At 29.4% G+C, this 17821-nt stretch overlaps 6 protein-coding genes across 7 annotated transcripts; 3 read left to right on the top strand and 3 right to left on the bottom strand.

The window, feature by feature from the left end:
• Positions 1-38: 38 nt before the first annotated feature.
• On the bottom strand, positions 39-1641 carry OSCP1 (Organic solute carrier partner 1). The gene is made up of 2 exons (XM_047063751.2): positions 749-1641; positions 39-674 (listed from the first exon to the last, which is right to left on the bottom strand). The coding sequence occupies exons 1-2, from the start codon at positions 1528-1530 to the stop codon at positions 278-280; spliced, it is 1179 nt and encodes a 392-aa protein (XP_046919707.2). The 5' UTR covers positions 1531-1641; the 3' UTR covers positions 39-277.
• A 47-nt stretch (positions 1642-1688) lies between these two features.
• LOC124499769 (uncharacterized) lies at positions 1689-4645 on the bottom strand. Its single transcript, XM_047063734.2, has 7 exons — positions 3296-4645; positions 3132-3231; positions 3016-3071; positions 2635-2943; positions 2442-2573; positions 1953-2369; positions 1689-1870 (listed from the first exon to the last, which is right to left on the bottom strand). The coding sequence occupies exons 1-7, from the start codon at positions 3402-3404 to the stop codon at positions 1755-1757; spliced, it is 1239 nt and encodes a 412-aa protein (XP_046919690.1). The 5' UTR covers positions 3405-4645; the 3' UTR covers positions 1689-1754.
• A 632-nt stretch (positions 4646-5277) lies between these two features.
• LOC124499800 (uncharacterized) lies at positions 5278-7927 on the top strand. Its single transcript, XM_047063777.2, has 2 exons — positions 5278-6105; positions 6174-7927. Exons 1-2 carry the CDS (start codon positions 5801-5803, stop codon positions 7039-7041), a joined length of 1173 nt encoding a protein of 390 aa, XP_046919733.2. The 5' UTR covers positions 5278-5800; the 3' UTR covers positions 7042-7927.
• LOC124499793 (actin-binding Rho-activating protein) lies at positions 7853-9583 on the bottom strand. 2 transcript variants are annotated; one of them, XM_047063764.2, is made up of 4 exons: positions 9061-9583; positions 8715-8991; positions 8346-8657; positions 7853-8277 (listed from the first exon to the last, which is right to left on the bottom strand). In XM_047063764.2, exons 3-4 carry the CDS (start codon positions 8534-8536, stop codon positions 7947-7949), a joined length of 522 nt encoding a protein of 173 aa, XP_046919720.1. In that variant the 5' UTR covers positions 8537-8657; positions 8715-8991; positions 9061-9583; the 3' UTR covers positions 7853-7946. The 2 variants fall into 2 exon arrangements, with proteins under 2 accessions (XP_046919720.1, XP_075584963.1); XM_075728848.1 differs by having other exon boundaries at positions 8346-8991; positions 9061-9580.
• A 3761-nt stretch (positions 9584-13344) lies between these two features.
• Positions 13345-14086, top strand: LOC124499827 (uncharacterized). The gene is made up of 2 exons (XM_047063806.2): positions 13345-13492; positions 13567-14086. Exons 1-2 carry the CDS (start codon positions 13481-13483, stop codon positions 13876-13878), a joined length of 324 nt encoding a protein of 107 aa, XP_046919762.1. The 5' UTR covers positions 13345-13480; the 3' UTR covers positions 13879-14086.
• Positions 14087-14246: 160 nt separating this feature from the next.
• On the top strand, positions 14247-17637 carry LOC124499428 (tubulin monoglutamylase TTLL4-like). The gene is made up of 6 exons (XM_047063333.2): positions 14247-14554; positions 14639-15618; positions 15681-15791; positions 15863-17013; positions 17078-17401; positions 17476-17637. The coding sequence occupies exons 2-6, from the start codon at positions 15138-15140 to the stop codon at positions 17542-17544; spliced, it is 2136 nt and encodes a 711-aa protein (XP_046919289.1). The 5' UTR covers positions 14247-14554; positions 14639-15137; the 3' UTR covers positions 17545-17637.
• The last annotated feature ends 184 nt before the right edge of the window (positions 17638-17821 follow it).

The raw sequence follows: 17821 nt of genomic DNA, 5'->3' as shown, positions 1-17821 counted from the left end.
TTTTTTCAATTTTAATTTTTCAATTTTTCAAAGGTAAATTTTAAAAATTTATTCAAATCAAATCAATTAAAACGCGGAAGAGTCAGTTAATGTTTGTAATTATAATTATATTGTTATAATTTCGCAAAACATTAACGTTACATTTTCGCAAAATTAAATCAATCAAGTAAACGATAATTTATCGTTTTATTCATTCATTTGAGTGATAGCAAAAAATAAATTTGTTTCACACTTTTCATTGATTGTACATTTTTTTCTTCATCTTTTAGGTTGTTTTCTATGAATCCATCAATTCAAGGAGGTCAATATCATCATCGGCTGTTTGATTATTGGTTGGTTTGGCATGATTGTCCTGATCATTTGATACCAATGAACATTCTTCAAGATCATGAATAATCTTGATTAATTGTTCATTATTATGTTCATTTGGATCGATAATTTGTATTGAATTATTTCCATTATCATTGGTTGTCATTGATTTATCGTTATTGTCAATATCATTGGATAAGAAATCAAATTTAAGTTCAACTACCGATCTACGACGATCATCTTCAGGTGTTTTACAAATCAATTTGGCCAAAAGATCCATTTCTTTACGATCATTAATCACTGTAGTAGTATCATCTGATTTTTGTTCACGAACATTTTGTTTTGATTCAATTTCTTTTTTATAGCTAAATGATTTTGATTGATAATAATAAAATTTATTATTATTATTTTGAAATGAGATTATCATTATTCAACTTACATGTTCAATCCAAGTTGTGTACGACTTTCATCAATTACATAATGGCCACCAACATCAAAATGTTCTGTACGAATAATTTCATTATATGAACCACGAAAATATCGTACAACACCGGGTATTTGACATTCACATTCCACATGTACATCTTGATATGGTATGATAAAAACACCATCATTGGTTTGTGTTCCTTCACGTAAAAATATCGACACACGTGTACGGATATCTTTGAGAAAATTCAATAGATTATAACGAATCTGTTGAAATCGAATCAGATCATAATTTTGATAATGGAATATGAATTGATTACGAACAATGTTTACAATTTCCACTATATTATTATTGTTTGATGATTCTGAATGTTTGTTTTGTTGATCATCATCATCATCATCATTGTTATTGTTTTTCAACATTTCAATAATCGAATTGAAATGATTATCAGTGATGGTCATTATATCGGATGGTTTTGGACAAGAAAATAATTGATATTTGATCACCATGATCATTAGATCGAATAATTTATTCATACTTTGTTCATTCAAACGCATTATTGATGAATGAACCAATTTTTCAAATATTGTACGTAATACATAGAATGTAATCGTATTATGTGGTTTAAATACTTCGGAAATTAATTTTGAATTAAATATTGAAAGAATAATATCATTCAATACACGTTTGGCTTTTGATTGGCCAATATTTTGCGCTTCCAATCGTTGATCAATAATATAAATCATTTCACCAGACATGTTAAAATAAAGTATTGGAAATGTATCGATGGCCATTTTTTTTAGTCTAATGGATTTTAAAGACGTTTCCAAAAAAAAAGAAACGAAAAATATTTTTTTTCGTCTTCAAAAAAAAACAAGGAAAAAACCTAAATAATTCGAGTATACAAAACAAACACACATACAGTTGCTATAGTAACGAATCGGACAATGAATTTTTTTCGTTTTAATTGGCAAAATTCTTTTATTATCTATAGATATTCTTTTATCGAAAATTACAATCAACATGGTATTTGCATATATTTCAATAGAAATCCTTTTTGATTTTGAATTGTATTAGCATCGGCAATTGCATTATTATCCGTATGTACATAGATTACATATGGATTAATATAAGCTTGAGAATTATTTGAAACCAAAAAAAAAAAAAAAAAATGATAATTCATTTGATGTAATTTGATTTAAAAAAAATAACTTACAATAAACATCGGCATTGGTTAAAGCAGCTGTTGGTGTTGGTGAAAATCGTTGTCCACAATAACGATCAATTAGATTACTTTTCAATTGATCAGTACCAAATGGTATGACAAGAAAATCACCATCCGATGCCAATGTTTGTGTTGATATACATTTATCACCTGGTGTTGAACTATCCGCTAGGCTGCCACCAAAATCAAATTCAATAGCTGAATAACGGATGGCACATATACGTGGATGTTTAGCAATACAAACACCATAATTTAGATTATTTAGATAATTATTGGCAATCTTTGTATCAACTATTTGTATTGATTTTGGTGTTGTCGATGTAACCACAGGTAGATTTGTTGTACGATAATTAAAACTTTCAATATTACCATTTAATGCTGTGTAATATTGTAAACATCCTGCTGGTGCTATAAAATCGTCAACAATAACAGTAGCCATTTCATTAGTTAGTGGTGATAAATAATTTATAAAATCATTACCTCGATATTGTGATTTACATGGAATTTGTCGTATACGAATACTCCATTTACGATTATATTCCTGTTGATTGGCTGTATTTACAATCAACAACAATGGTTCATCAGTTTTTTCAGGATCAACATCCAGATAAACTATAGTGATTTGTAATAGATTTTTATTTTTATTTTTGCAAAAAAAAAACTCATAACTTACTATGTTGGCCAGTCATTTCACCACATAGGCCAGATATTGGCAATCCAGATTGATTAAAATTTGATGCACCCGAAACCAGGAATGAATCAGTGATACTATTACCACATGCACCATTATAATGTGGAGCTAAACTGAATTCATCGAAATCGATACGAATTTGACAGACTGGAAATTTAATAATCAATGGATTACGTTGTAATGTGAATATACAAACAGGTGGATCAACACGTCCAGTCAATAGATTTGGATAATTTGGTGATACAAAATATGTTTCATTCGATGTGACAACAGCTCGACATGTTCCTTGATCTTAATGTGAAAAACAAAAAAAATTTTTTTTGTTGAATTTCAATTTCAATTTGAAAAATTTATTTTACTTACAAACACAACAAGAAAGTACACCATATCCACAGGTGCCAGCAACATATCCACCAGAACTATTTGTTGAATGATGGATAAATACTCAAATCAAAACACAAAAAAAAATCGATATTTACCTAAGACAAGCACTTTTTGGCATACAAAGTCCCATACGATTATCAACAGCTGCCGTACATTCACTTCGTAATAGAATCGGTGTTAATAGAGAATTTATCACTATCAATATGAGAAAAGTGGTTTCAATTGATTGATTTATTGAACTAGAATATCATATACATACCATTCTGTGGTTCTTGTCCTGGACGAAATAATTGTTGATCACTATACGATATGAACGATGTAAAAATGGAAAAAACAATAACCAAACATAATTTGGTCCAAATCATCATTTCAAATTGATTTTTGAAAAAAAATTTGTTTCTTGAAATAAAAATTGATGATGACAGCAGTGATTACAATTCGAAATAAATGGCCTGACCGGATACGTTATTATTATCGATGCCAAGCACATCATCATCATCGATGTTAAACAACCCAATGGCAACAACAACAATAACAAAAAAAAAGAGTGACTGGTTATGCATAGATTCCGGTTATTGGTTTCGGGTTTTTTGTTTGTTTATGTAAACAATCCATGCATATATGTGAAATATGCCACAAGTATATATTCATCACCAGTCATACGGTCACAATAACTTGATTATTAATCGATCATCACGATAAATGAAGGAATTTCATTCTTATCGAATGGACTCTTTAGACATAAGAATTGATCATTTCCGTAAATCTGTTGATTATGTTCATCGGATAGATAATCCAAAAACCTGAATTCAAAATATGATAAAGGATTAGATGGACGAAACAATCGATTATATTTCGAATCTGTTTGTGTGTGTGTGTGTACATCACTTGACATTAATTCAATATAATCAGGTCAATTTGTATGTAAATTTAGATTTTATTTTCACTTTACATGTCCATTTATTTACATTTATCATCCATTATCAATTGGTTTGTTTTCAAAATGAAAAAAATAAAATTCACAAAAAAAAGTCTTTGTTAATCATTGTGAAGCATTTCATCAGACATATATATGTTGCCTGTGAATGAATCGATCAATATATTTATTTTTTGACCTCGAGATTTTGTCCTTGTTTTTTTCCGATTATTATTATTATTCACATTTTGATTGGATAATTATGAAGATGATGATTGCTATTAGGATAGGAATCGAAATTCAATATTGAAATTGATTTTTCATTTTCTTTCTTTCTTTTTTTTTGATGATTTCATCATGAAACGTCATTTATTTCAGAAAAAAAAATCAAATACGCTGACATTTTGAACACATACGAAAAAAAAACAAATGGATTCTATCATCATCATCATCATTTAATCGAAGCTGACGTGTCATTTTTTTTTCTCCCGAATTCGTGAATTCAAATTTTTTTTCTCTTGTTAAATTTCTGATGAAATTTTTTGCCTAGATTGCCATTTTTTTTATCGAATGACGCCTGTTGCCCCATTGAGACTGTACAAAATTTTTTTTTTTTATATATAACTGTTTATTATTACAGTGTACTTGTCTGATGCAATGTTGTTAAAATACAAAAAAAACTAACACAGTGAACACTCCCTTTTTCTCATCATTAACAACAACAACAAAAATATTTTAATCAAATCAATTTTTTTTTGTCTGATCGATAAATACAATTCTCTATCTGTGTGTGTGTGATAATGATGATAGATTATTAAATATTTTATGTATCGATTTGTTGTTTTGTTGGTTCGATTTTGATAAATAAAATTCATGGAAATCATAAATAAAAAAAATGTCCTCAACATTTTTTTTTTATTTATTTTTGCAGCCATTGTTCAAAAAAAATTGTTTGTCATTTATTAAAGATCATCATATGTCATGTCATGTCAACCTTATCACCAAATGCAGAGGATATATTATATATATTACAATGATGACTATTTTTATAGATTATGGATGATGATGATGATTCAATTAATTTTTTTTTTTTTTTGGTGTAATCATCATTGTGATGGTGAGATAATGAAGCGAAAATAGAACGTAATAAAAAAAAAATGGGCGAGGTTGTTGTTGTTGTTGTTGTTGTACACTTGTCAATCGTTGTTTAAACACCGACATTTAACACACACACACACAAAATAGTGCTGCTGCTTATTTTATAGCCATCACCGGCTTTTAAATATATGTGTAGTAGTGGATGGTGATTGTTGGTGGTGGTGGTGGTTATCTCGAATTTTTTTTTTCTTCCATTATGTTGTTTTCTCATGCAATGCGTTGTAAATTCTTTTATACATACATTTTCTATTTTGCTTGCTCATTTTCATTGCATTGCGTTTTTTTTTTTTTTGATGCGTTGGAAGTTTTTTTTTTTGTTGCTGCTGCTGCTGCCATATTTTTTTTGTTTAGTTTTCTTAATTTTATTTTTCACTTGATCTTTTTTACTTGATTTTTGCATCATTTTTTTTTCACTGTTCATTTTGGTACTACGAATAAGAAGAAAATATGGATTATTATTGAACTGAAGATATTTATCGAATAGAGAGAAAGAAAAAAAAAATTCTAAATTCCATTTACTTTACCAAAACAAATCCGATTGGAACATATAGTAAATTATTATTATTTGAAATGAATTTTCGATTTCAATCATCATTCAAACGATTCAATGACCAAAAGATCTTTAATTATAAATTAAGAAATTTAACATTTTAATTGTTAAACTCTAACTTATTCTCTATCATTCGGTGAATGTCAACGACAACTATGACCGCAACCATATTGCCCAAACAAATAGATAGATTAATTTTATCCAATAATTTTGTTTGTAAATCATCATCATCATCATCATCAAACGCAATGAAAATGATAATTAATGATTCTTCGCTCGTCGGTGCTGGTGGTGGTGGTGGTGGTGGTGATCATAAACGATCATTAAATAGCAGTATTACCCAACAAAATGATGATGGTGATAAGATGGCGACGGAACAAATAAAACCGAAACGTAAACGTCAACGTTTAGATCATCTGACACAAGAACAAAAGGTCATGCGAAGGTAATTGTAAATCAATCTGTAATTGTTTGATGATTGTTAATAAATAATTTCATTTTTCAAAAAAATAGAAAATTAAAAAATCGTATGGCCGCTCAAAGTGCACGTGATCGTAAGAAAAAGAAAATGATGGATCTCGAAAAGGAGAATAATCATTTGGGTAAAGAACGTAATGATTTGATAAAACGTAATCGTTATTTGGAACAAAAATTAAAACTTTATATTGAAGAAAATGATAATTTAAGGAAAAAATTGGGTATCGAACCAATCAAATTGGAACCAGAATCCGATGATACAATGGAATTATTTTATTCATATAAAAATAGTCATATTGATGACGACGATGATGATGATGATAAATCTATTAAAGATGATGATAATGATGTAGATGATTATGATGATGATTATGTTGATGGTAGTGATGAAGATAGTTACCAAAGTTCGGATAACTATTCATCCACCTCAACGGCTAATGCTTTTGAGTCAGCCGAACTCATTAATGTTCCTCAGCCGAAGGTGCAAGTATTGGCCGAAAAGGATGGAAAAATGGAAAATGTCCGCCAACCATTGGTAACTATCGACAAAACAATCGGAAAACAAAATCATCATCAACATCAGAAATCGTTAAAGGAACCGCAAATGAAGACTTGCTCGCTACAGCAGTTGACCAACTTTTTAATGGTTTTATTGGCTACAATCTCACTGAATTCGAACAACAACAGCAGCAGCAACAACAACAAAAGCAACAGTCAATCAATAACGGAACCGATAATCAATTTGGTATTAAAACAATTGAGTCAGATTCAATTAAACAACGAAAATTATCTTCAAGAAATGGATCTAGAATTCAGCCAATGTTTATCGGAATTGGCGAAACAATGCCAATTGAATACATTAATACAACAATATCAACGGAAACATGTACGGCTACGGATTTAGCTAATGATTCAATTATAATCGATCATGATTATGCAATCAATCCTACATTGTATACAATGGTCACGTCTAATATGGACCAAAATAATAATGATTTGAATATTAAACATAATCAGCTTAGTTCACCACAACCATCATCATCGGATAATAGTGATATTGGTTATGAATCAATGTCATCACCTGAACCGATTCAATCGACACCCAAAATCGATAATGTCAAAATAGCAACAACAACTCAACAATTTAATCTATTTGCATTGGATGATGATCAAAAAAATAATATTCTGAATTTGGAAAATTTAAATATCGATTCCAGATATTGATCTTTTGTTTCCAACAAACATTGACAAAGAATATCCTAATGAAATTGATTTCATTAGTGAAGATAATCTACAGCCATCAATCGATGAAATGATGACTTTTGATTCTGATCTTCATGAATTATTTCCAGATTTGTTTTGAAACACATGTGTGTTAAAAATAAAAGACATTTCTATCTTATTTCACATCATTCACACATCACATAACTTATATGCATCACAAAAGTCGGATTGGTTTTGGACAAATACAAACTTTAAAAAATATCCGGAAAAAACTCATATGGTCTCGTTCATCTAATTTGATCTGATTTTCATTTATTTCATTTTCTTCATTTCAATTATCACATTACATTTCTTGTTATAGGTCGATATGATGATTAACATGAACCAAAATTTCCATTTGTTTTTTTTTCTTTTTTTTCACTCATCATTAATTCACACACACTCACACTCACACACACACACACACACACACACTATTTGACACATGAAAATTTGTCATTTTTTTCGTTTATTTTAATATATTTTAAATTATAAATATTAAAAATGAGATAATCTTGGTTTTTAAAGTTTGTGTTTTTTTTTTCTTCAATCAAAATTAATATCCTCCAATTTGATCGATGGATCCATCGTAATGATAACATTATCATCACGACCTTGATAAAGCATTTCACCTTCAAAACGTACTAGGCCATGTTTACGTGCACGTAATAATAGACCAACTACTTTACTTGAGATTACTTTATATAATTCAAATAATTCTTTGAATTTAATTGTAACTTCTTTGTTGTCGGATTCTTCATTCATTGTACCATGTTTTTGAATAATTTCTGTCAATAATTTGATTTCATTTGCAATCAATTGTGATGCCTGTTTACCACGTTGTTCGGTTTTTGAACCTTCTACTGGTTTTCCATAGCTATGAATATGAATGAATGAATGAATGAATAATTTAAAAGTATTCAGAAATTTAGCAAAAAAACTTACTTTGGATCTTCTTTATTCAATTTTTGTTTAGCCGCAGCTACTGCATCGAATGAACCGGAAAATGGATTAAGTTTTTGTTTTTCCTTATGTTTTTCTGCCTGTTCTTGAAACATATTGATTCGTGAATTGAGATCAGTATTGCCATATAGTCCGGGTAAACGAAATTTTGATTGATCATTTTCTTCGGCCATTTTATTAACGGTTATTGTAATTGAATGATGATGATGATTATGACGCACTTAACTAAATCCAGGAATGATGAACAACAGCAAGAAAAAATTAACAGTTTTTTTCCTCGAAAGTTGATGATCACTAAAAGTGAATGAAATTTTCATTTTACAAATCACATCATTCGTTTTTTTTTATTACCACGAACAAGAATAATTGCATCAAGTAGTGGTATTTCGAAGAATATGTGACTAGTGTGTGTAGTGGTGGGTGTAAGAATATTCTAATCTAATAATATAATCTTTGATGTAAGAATTATTACGGGCTATTATTACGTTCCGTCAACACAACAAGTGAAACCGTAGATGATGATGATTGTTGTCAATGTTGCTGTTTCCATCAAATCGGCAATTCATGATTCTGGTTATGATGTAAAACATGTGTCTAGATTCGAACAAAAAAAAAAAATAAAAATAAACTAAAAATAAAACAACCACCACCAAAGCCATTATTTTAATTACAGTGAAATTAAAAACAAAAAACTTACTTATTTTAGATCGAAATAAACAATTTCATTTAGAAAATCATCCATTTTGTTGCTGTCGTGTTGGCATGAAATGTATTTAACGCTTGGCCGAATCCATACGATGGTTGTTTATATTTTTGAACTTTGACCATTGCATATGATATCATTATGGATGATTGGATGTCAATGAACTTTGTTGCTGTTTTTGTTGGCACAATATCAAGAATAATGATTCATTTTATTTTTGTTTCGGCTTGAATTTTGTTGAATCATATAACCTATTCAGAATTTTTTTTTCTGATTATTTCAAGTTTTACCATTTTTTTTTTAGTCAGCAATTTGTTATACACAGGCAAATCTTTTTTTTTCAGAAATACTATTTTCACCTTTATTGGTCATCGATTTACAAATTATTTGAATTTTTATGTTTTGTTTTGTTTTGATTTTTGAATTTTACTTTTGCAAATAAATAAAACGAAAAAAAAAACTGAAATCATATCAATGTCAATTGACTAATCGTTGAATAATAGCCGTATGCATAATATTTATGATTTATAATTATTGCAACAACAAACAAAAAAAAATTTGATTTTTAAAATTTTTTTTTTCCACAATTTCCTAGTTGTATTCATTTCAATGTCGCACACACACACACACACACGCAAAAAATTGGCAAATTTCTTGTTCTTGTTTTGTTGTTGTTGTTGTACAGATTTTCAGATGCTAAATTTTTCTTTTCATTTTATTTGTTTCATTTAGAAAAACCTACACGTGGGATAATTGATGTCACCTTGAATGAATGAATGAATGAATGAATGATGAAAATCGTTTTTTTTCAGACCTACAAACATCTGTATCTGTTTGTTTTTTTTTTCTTCAACAATGATGACCAATGAGAAATAATGGTACCAGTCATCAAATCATCGATTCAGAAATCATATATTGAAGTTTTTTTTTCTTGAAACTTTCCATTGATCTCATCACTATCACCAAGGCAAATCAAATGTGAATATATACAACTGCCGATAAGACATAAAATTAAAAAAAAATTCCAGAAGCAAAGAATATATATGAAAGAACTGTCTGATTTTTAATGGGTGACAAAAATAGAATTTTGCAGGTTTGAAATCCGATTTGTTAATATGTCCCCCAATGTAAAATTTTTCATTTCCTATTGTTTTTTTTTTTTTTTTTGTTACCGAAGGTCATTCATTCAGCCATTGTGTGGTAAGAATCGATATATTATTTTTAAGAAGATTTAAACAAAAAAATGAAGAAATACAAAAAAACTGAAAAATTTTCTTCTGGATTTATTTTTCATATTTTTTTTCTTTGATATCCTGACCATCATCACCACCACCAATGATTGTATTGCAAAAACAAAACAAAAAAAAAATGTCCATAATCATCATTGATCATCAATAGTAATCAATCAATGACATCAAACATTCCATATACGATGTGTGTGTATGTGTCTGTTTTTATTTATCGAAATTTTCATCAAACAGCAAAGAAAAGCCACGTGCCGTGAAAACCTTGAAAGAAACACGAAATTCATCAAAAAAAAAAATGATCATTTTGATTGAATAAAGAAACAAACCTAAACCACGGGTATTATTTATTACCATTTTTAATTTTATTAATTGATTTGTAACATTTTCCGTTTCAGGTTTATTTGATGTTTTTCACAGTTTGCATAAATAATTGGTCGGGTGAAAATCGCAATATGATGAACATGGCCAAGCAACATCAATCATGTGATGGGATCATCAACATAATCAATATTTGTGTGCGTGTGAAACGACGACGATTTTTTTTTCAAATTTCAAGAACAATGCATTTATATTAAATTATAAATGCATATTTATATTGATTGATTGATGAATGATTGAATGAATGAATGAAAAAAAATTGTTTGCCCGTGGCAGAACCTAACGATTTATGAATGCAGAAACATATCATTAGAAGAACAAATCAATCGAAGGATACACTATCTTTGTATCTATAGATTCAAGTCATTGAACAGCGTATCGATTTTTTTTCCTGTTCTTTTTGAATATGAATGAAGATACTTTGGAAATTAATTTGTCCCTTTTTTCTCGTAGAATGTTTTGTTCCAATCACCTCATATATGACTAACTACAAACCAGTCATCTGACTATTTTTTTTTATTAGTTTTTTGGCCTTTCTTTAATTGATTGAATGTTAAAGATTGTTGATCCATGAAATAATGATGATGATGATGATGATGATGAGACAGCACATTCACCAAACGTTTTCAAGTTCATAGCCATCTTCATTTTTTTTTTAAACTGAAAAAAAATTTCAATGTTTTTCCTCATGGCTATTTTGATGATGATGATGATGATGATGATACAAACATTCTGACATTGTTTCCAATCCAGAATGAATTAATTTATTCAACCAATTCGGATCAATGTCTTGGAAAAATTTTTTTTTTTCAGGATCCTTGTGATCCAGATATTCAAGTCATTCATTCGTTTGCATATTTGATGATAAGGACGAGGATCCACCTGAAAAAAGTGCAAAATCCTGTGAATATGCACTTATTCAATACAAATTAATAAACAAAAACGACATCATCATAACCTTCTTCATAGCATATTTAGTTTGTTTTTTTTGTGATGAAAATTTTTGGGCGATCGATATAAATATGGCTTGCATCGAATTTGAAAAAATCATCAATCAGATTAAAACGAAAAAAAACCATTGATAATCATTTTTGCTTCAAATTTCATTTTTTTCTGTCGTAAGAAAAAAAAACTTTAAACTTTTTTTATTTCCAAAATGCGAATCTTTGTAAGTGAAATTTTTTTTTTATGAAAAAAATTCAATTTTTTCAATTTTTAAAAAATTTTTTTTCTTTTACAGTTCTTATTGTTTGCTTTAATTGTTGCCGTTTCAACCGTAAGCGGTATTCGATTGTATCGAAGAGGTGGTTATGGTGGTGGTGGTTACATTCGTGCCTATCGTCCATATCGATCTTATGGTGGTGGCTATTCTCGTGGTTATGGAAAAAGATATTATGGTTAAAACTAATCCATAATCGATGATTATTATCAATCTGCAAGAAAATTCAGCCGAAATCTATCCTCATCCATCAGTTATCCTATAAACAACCTGAAACCATTTATTTTGTGTTCTATTTTTTTCAAATCTGCAATAATGATAAAAATAAAACCTCAGAGAAAAAAAAATTTAAATCTTTGATGAATAATGAAAAAAAAACAGAGATTGAAATTGAAATAAAAAAAATTTTTTTTTTTCAAATAAACAAACAAAAAAATTCTGAAATTTCCAATTGACAATTTATTCATCGATATTGATCTATCTATCTATTAATAATAATCGATTTCAAATAAATCAATCGAATGATAAAAGAAAAAAACTTGTTCAGAAAACAAAATGAATTTCAATGTCAACATTGAAAATAGCTCAGAAATACAGAGAAAATGTAAATCAAATTTTTGTTTCTTCTGATTAATCGATCAAAATAGCTAATCTCAATGGAGATGCTTTATTAAACACTTGCACACACACACACACACAACATTCGACGTTTGACAATGTATAATTATACAAAACTGTATGCTGTAGTCGTCATCGTTGTCTTGTTCGTTGATTTAACAGTATCCAACTAAATGGACATCGAATAACGATGAGAAAAAAAAATGTGACGATCATCAAGGATGTTTGCCAAAAAAAAAAAAATCAACTGTTGCCTTTTAGTCACACACACACACAAACATCTCTAAATCTTTTTTATGTGCAATTTTTTTTTATTGAAAAAAAACAGTTATTCATGGAATATGAAAGAAAGGTGGGAAAAACCAATCATTGTTGACCACCACGACCACCAACAGCAGCAGTAGCAGCAGTAATAGTGATGATTATTTATCCAATTCATCGATGAATGGATCGATTGATCGAAATATCGAATTTTAATCATATGGAAATGAATCAGAATGTGAAGTAAATTGGAAAAAAAAGCGATAAAAAAAATTGGACCTACACACTTGTACATACAGGTGTTTACTAGTATATATATCTATTTATTATCGTAGAATGAATTACAAGAAATAAGAAAAAGACATTGAAATTAATTGAATGATGAATAGGGAAATGAAAATGATCCAAAACAAACTTGGAACAAAGGTATGTTATATGTATGGTATGTCTGTCTGTATGTGTTTATTTTGTTGTTGACCACCTCCTACAATTAGACTTTCTTTTGTTCCATTGTGTTGAAATTTCATTCACTTCTACTTTGAATTTGTAGAATTTTTTTCGTTGTTGCTGTCTTCACAATAGTATAAAAGCTCATCGATTTGCAGTGAATTGATCCATCAAACGAAACAAACAAATCTTAATCACAATTCGTGTTCAATACACAAACAAACTCAAAAAAAAACTAGCCAAAATGAAATTCTTGGTAAGTTTTTTTCCCGTCATAATGTTGATGATGATAATTTTTGGTTAATTTTTTTGTATTATTTTTTTTCATAGATCGCTTTCGCTGCTCTTATCGCCGTTGCTGCTGCCATCCCATATGCTCCGGTGGTCAGCTATTCGGCACCAATCATCACCAAATCATATGCCGTAGCTCCAACTTATGCTGCTCCAGTCGTTGCCGCTCCAATTTACAAAAGCTATGCTGCACCAATTATTGCTGCTCCAATTGTTAAATCCTATGCTGCTGCACCAATCCTCACCAAAGCTTATGCTCCAGCTTACGGTTATGGCGGTTATGGCGGTTATGGTTATGGTTTGGGTGGTGGCTATTATGGTGGTTACGGTTACGGTTACGGTAAATACTAGATCATTAAATCCGGGAATGGAACAAAAATCAATTATCAACTAGGAAATTTAACATCATCCTATGATTTTGTATAATATATATTATTATTATTGTTATTATTTCTAATGGAAATATTTGTTCATGTGTTTGTGTGAGCGTGTGTAAATGTAAGAAGTAAAAAATAAATGACGATTGTTAAATAAAATCGTAATTAATTAATTGAACAAATTCAATTTTTTTTTTCTTAAATTCAAATTTCCCGCATTCAAAATCAATTAATACTGACATCTAGTGGATAATGCAACAACAAAAAATTTTTTTTTTTTGTCTCCACGCAGATGAGTTTAGAATAAGAACGATGTGTGTGTGTGTGTCGGCTGCAATTCAGATGAATCCATGTGCTATCCACACACACATACACACAAGAATTCAATTGTACATTGTTTAATTTTGATAAGTGTTTATGTGTGATAATAATAAGATTGCTCCTCTTTGTTTCCATAATAAGTCCTCAAACTTTTTTTTTTTAGTCCATCATCATCGATAGAATCATTAATTGTTTATATATTCCATTAAAGTCTTTGTGTGTGTGTGTGTATGTGAGTGATGTATCATCATTTTCATTGACAAATAAACTATATCACTGTGACATTATTTGGCACGAATTCTATTCAAAATTTATAAAATTTTGGCATGGTATGTTTCCATTTTATTCTTCTTCTTCTTCTTCTTTTTGGTTGAATAAATAACATTATCATAAAATTCTGTTTGTTTGGCTAGTGATTTATTCTGTCCTCTCTCTCTCTCCCTCTCATACACTGGATACACGCTGATCTAGTCTATTGAACATGATAAATTATATACTCAAAAAAATAAAAAGACAAATTTCGTAAATATTTGGCATTGAACTATCAACAAGAATATATTGCAACTATAACCCCGAAAAACTTATAGACAGACATCAAGTTGTCGACTTTTTTTTAACAACAACACGTGCAAGTCCACAAGTGAAGCCTTCACATTCGTTCGAATATCAACTAAACACTAGTTTGATCAGAAATACTCAGAATATTACGGATGATCAACCATTTTCAAAGCAATTCGATGATTATGGCATTGAAGATTTTTTCATCATAAATAACATTCTATATGTTTCTCTTTACACTACATTCCTTTGATTGCTTTTTTTTCATTTTCGTTCTGTAACTTTTATTCACCATTACTTTTGATCATCATCAATTTGTTAAACAATCTCAATTCATTATTTTCTGAAACTAATATGGACGACAAAAATGTAAAGAAAAATACAACTGAAAATTCAAAAATGATCGAATCAAATGTAGATACTACCTCAATTTCAGGCAAAAATGGTGCCATACATAATGGTCAAGAAAATGGCTATAATCATTCAAATGTACTCATTACAAATGGTGTTGGTGGTGGTGGTGGTGATACAAATCATTCGTCTTCCACATCTTCATCGCAATCATCCGGTACTCAAACACCAACTTTAGATACTAAATTAATATTCTTCGAAATGATGGCACAAATAATTCGATACCAATTACAAATCTGTGATCGACGACAACCTAATAAATCGACAGAATCCGCCGATCAAACAATGGCTTCTTCACTCGATGAATTATCATTAACTATCTTTCCAAGACTTGATGATTCAAAAAAGCGTCCTTATATGTTACAGCCTTCTATGTTTCCATTGATGTATCCTACTGTATATTTTGTTTCTGAAGATGATGTTCGTAAGTATTCATTAATGATTTGAATTATTTGAAAGTCATTATTAATTTTTTTCTTTTATTAGTTTCCGATGTTCCACAAGAAGTGAAATCATTTTTACGTTGGAAAATGACTAGTATAACGGCCAATACGATGCGTTCGATTGTAGTCAGATCTGGATACAAACTTATGCCTGGTTTGTTTTTTCAAATTTTATTTAAATTTTCTAAAGTTGGTTTTATTTTCTCTTTCATTTTTATATAACAGTTGATCGTAATCCTAAAAACAAAACATTCAACAATTGGAATGCTATCTGGTGTAAACATTTACGTGTTAATGAATTTCAACTAATCGGTTATTATCAACGTGTTAATCATTTTCCTGGTAGTTTTAATTTTGGACGTAAAGATCGATTATGGCTTAATCTGAAATCAAAAATAGAAAAACATGGTGTCGATATGTTTGGAAATTTTCATCCACCTACATTCATTATGCCAAATGATTATTCATCATTAGTTACATATTGGAATAGTGATGAATCGATACTTACTAATCATAAATCATCGGAAAAATGTAATGGTCATATACAACCGAAAATGTTCATCTGTAAACCACCGGCATCGGCTCGTGGACAAGGAATAGATATTGTTTCAAATATGGAAGAATTACATGTTCTAATGTCTAAACAAAATTCCAATGGTAATGGAAGTAATTCACGTAAACCAAAAGTATCGATGGTGGTGCAAGAATACATTTCCAATCCATTCCTTTTGCATAATGATGCCAAATTTGATCTTCGTGTCTATGTGTTGATAACATCAATATTACCATTACGTGTCTATGTTTATGATGAAGGTCTTGTACGATTCGCTGCTAATCGTTATTCGAATAGTGTTGATGATATCAAAAATCAATTTATTCATCTCACCAATTATAGTGTGAATAAGAATTGTGTAGAATATGTACCAAGCAGTAATGTTGATGGTCAAGATGGCCATAAATGGACATTGAAAACATTATGGAAACATTTATCAATGACAAGAAACTTGGATGTAGATCAAATATGGCAACAAATCATTGATCTTATCGTAAAAACTGTGATCAGTTCCGAATCAAATATTCTGACATTGCTTAAACAAAATCTAAAAAATCGGCGTTCTTGTTTTGAATTGCTTGGCTTTGATATTATTTTGGATGAAAATCTAAAATTATGGCTACTAGAAGTAAACATTACACCTAGTTTACGTGCCGATTCTGTGCTGGATTTTTCCGTTAAAAATCAATTAGTACGAGATATTCTCAATACATTGGGCTATCAATTATCACCACGTTTTCGACGACATTATAATTTCGGTTCTTTTGTTTGTCCGGAAAAGAATGATCTTTTCGCGCAGATGAGCATTCCTGATAAAGATAAGGTATTTTTTTATTATTTAATCACTCACATGTAACTTATAATTTGATTCATCCACAACCATTTAGCATGATGAATTTGAAGAATGTTTTAAAACTAAAGGATTTGATGATGTATATTCGAATGATTTGATTGACCAATTGAACGATGATGATGTGATGCATTTAATGGAATCAGAAGATGAATTGAGCCGTTGTGGAAAATTTTGTCGTGTATTTCCAGCATCGAATAGTCGTTATTATCTGAATTACTTTGATTCATGCCATTATTACAATTTGTTATTGACAGCCTGGGAAGAACGGTATCATAAACGACGACAACTCGGTATCGACCGTCTTAGCTCTTATATGTTGGCTAAAGATTCGGTAAAATTGAATGTTGAAAAACTAAAGGTAATCAAACAAAATGTGTATAAACATTTATTCAATTTATTTCATATTTTCTGTTTTTTTTTTATTTCACAAAGGATCAATTGAATGAGATAAATCGTAACATTTCGATTCTACGTCAACAGCAATCTTTGTCACAAACTTAACTAATTAAATAAATCATTTAATTCATCGAATTAGGCCATTTATAATTAACTAAATAAAAAGTACCAAAAATAATAATAATGATGATTGTTTATTATAACAAAGTGTAAATTTTTTTTTCATCTGCCAAATTTTTTTTTAAATAAATAAACTTTTTGACTCACTTTTATAATTTAAAAATGATGAAATTGACAAAAAAAAAGTTGAAATTGAAAAATAGTTGAATCGTAGTTCTTTTATCTGCTAACAGATGGCAGCACTTTCGGCAATTGAATAAAT

The sequence above is a fragment of the Dermatophagoides farinae genome, chromosome 2, assembly GCF_024713945.1.
Source record: "Dermatophagoides farinae isolate YC_2012a chromosome 2, ASM2471394v1, whole genome shotgun sequence".
NCBI lineage: Eukaryota > Metazoa > Arthropoda > Arachnida > Sarcoptiformes > Pyroglyphidae > Dermatophagoides > Dermatophagoides farinae.
Note: the sequence above shows the minus strand (reverse complement) of the source record. Positions and strands in the feature narration are given on the sequence as shown.

What these genes read in the sequence shown, in the direction of transcription:
- LOC124499793 (XM_047063764.2), bottom strand. Translation starts at nt 8,536, where the DNA reads ATGGCCGAAGAAAATGATCAATCAAAATTTCGTTTACCCGGACTATAT. An exon ending in TTGAATAAAGAAGATCCAAA is followed by an intron (nt 8,278 to 8,345) that starts GTAAGTTTTTTT and finishes TCATATTCATAG; the next exon opens with CTATGGAAAACCAGTAGAAG.
- LOC124499800 (XM_047063777.2), top strand. Translation starts at nt 5,801, where the DNA reads ATGTCAACGACAACTATGACCGCAACCATATTGCCCAAACAAATAGAT. An exon ending in GAACAAAAGGTCATGCGAAG is followed by an intron (nt 6,106 to 6,173) that starts GTAATTGTAAAT and finishes TCAAAAAAATAG; the next exon opens with AAAATTAAAAAATCGTATGG.
- LOC124499769 (XM_047063734.2), bottom strand. Translation starts at nt 3,404, where the DNA reads ATGATGATTTGGACCAAATTATGTTTGGTTATTGTTTTTTCCATTTTT. An exon ending in CCAAAAAGTGCTTGTCTTAG is followed by an intron (nt 3,072 to 3,131) that starts GTAAATATCGAT and finishes TTCAACAAATAG; the next exon opens with TTCTGGTGGATATGTTGCTG. An exon ending in ATGTAAATCACAATATCGAG is followed by an intron (nt 2,370 to 2,441) that starts GTAATGATTTTA and finishes ACGATTTTATAG; the next exon opens with CACCAGCAGGATGTTTACAA.
- LOC124499428 (XM_047063333.2), top strand. Translation starts at nt 15,138, where the DNA reads ATGGACGACAAAAATGTAAAGAAAAATACAACTGAAAATTCAAAAATG. An exon ending in TGTTTCTGAAGATGATGTTC is followed by an intron (nt 15,619 to 15,680) that starts GTAAGTATTCAT and finishes TTCTTTTATTAG; the next exon opens with TTTCCGATGTTCCACAAGAA. An exon ending in TGGATACAAACTTATGCCTG is followed by an intron (nt 15,792 to 15,862) that starts GTTTGTTTTTTC and finishes TTTATATAACAG; the next exon opens with TTGATCGTAATCCTAAAAAC.
- OSCP1 (XM_047063751.2), bottom strand. Translation starts at nt 1,530, where the DNA reads ATGGCCATCGATACATTTCCAATACTTTATTTTAACATGTCTGGTGAA. An exon ending in ACACAACTTGGATTGAACAT is followed by an intron (nt 675 to 748) that starts GTAAGTTGAATA and finishes AAAATCATTTAG; the next exon opens with CTATAAAAAAGAAATTGAAT.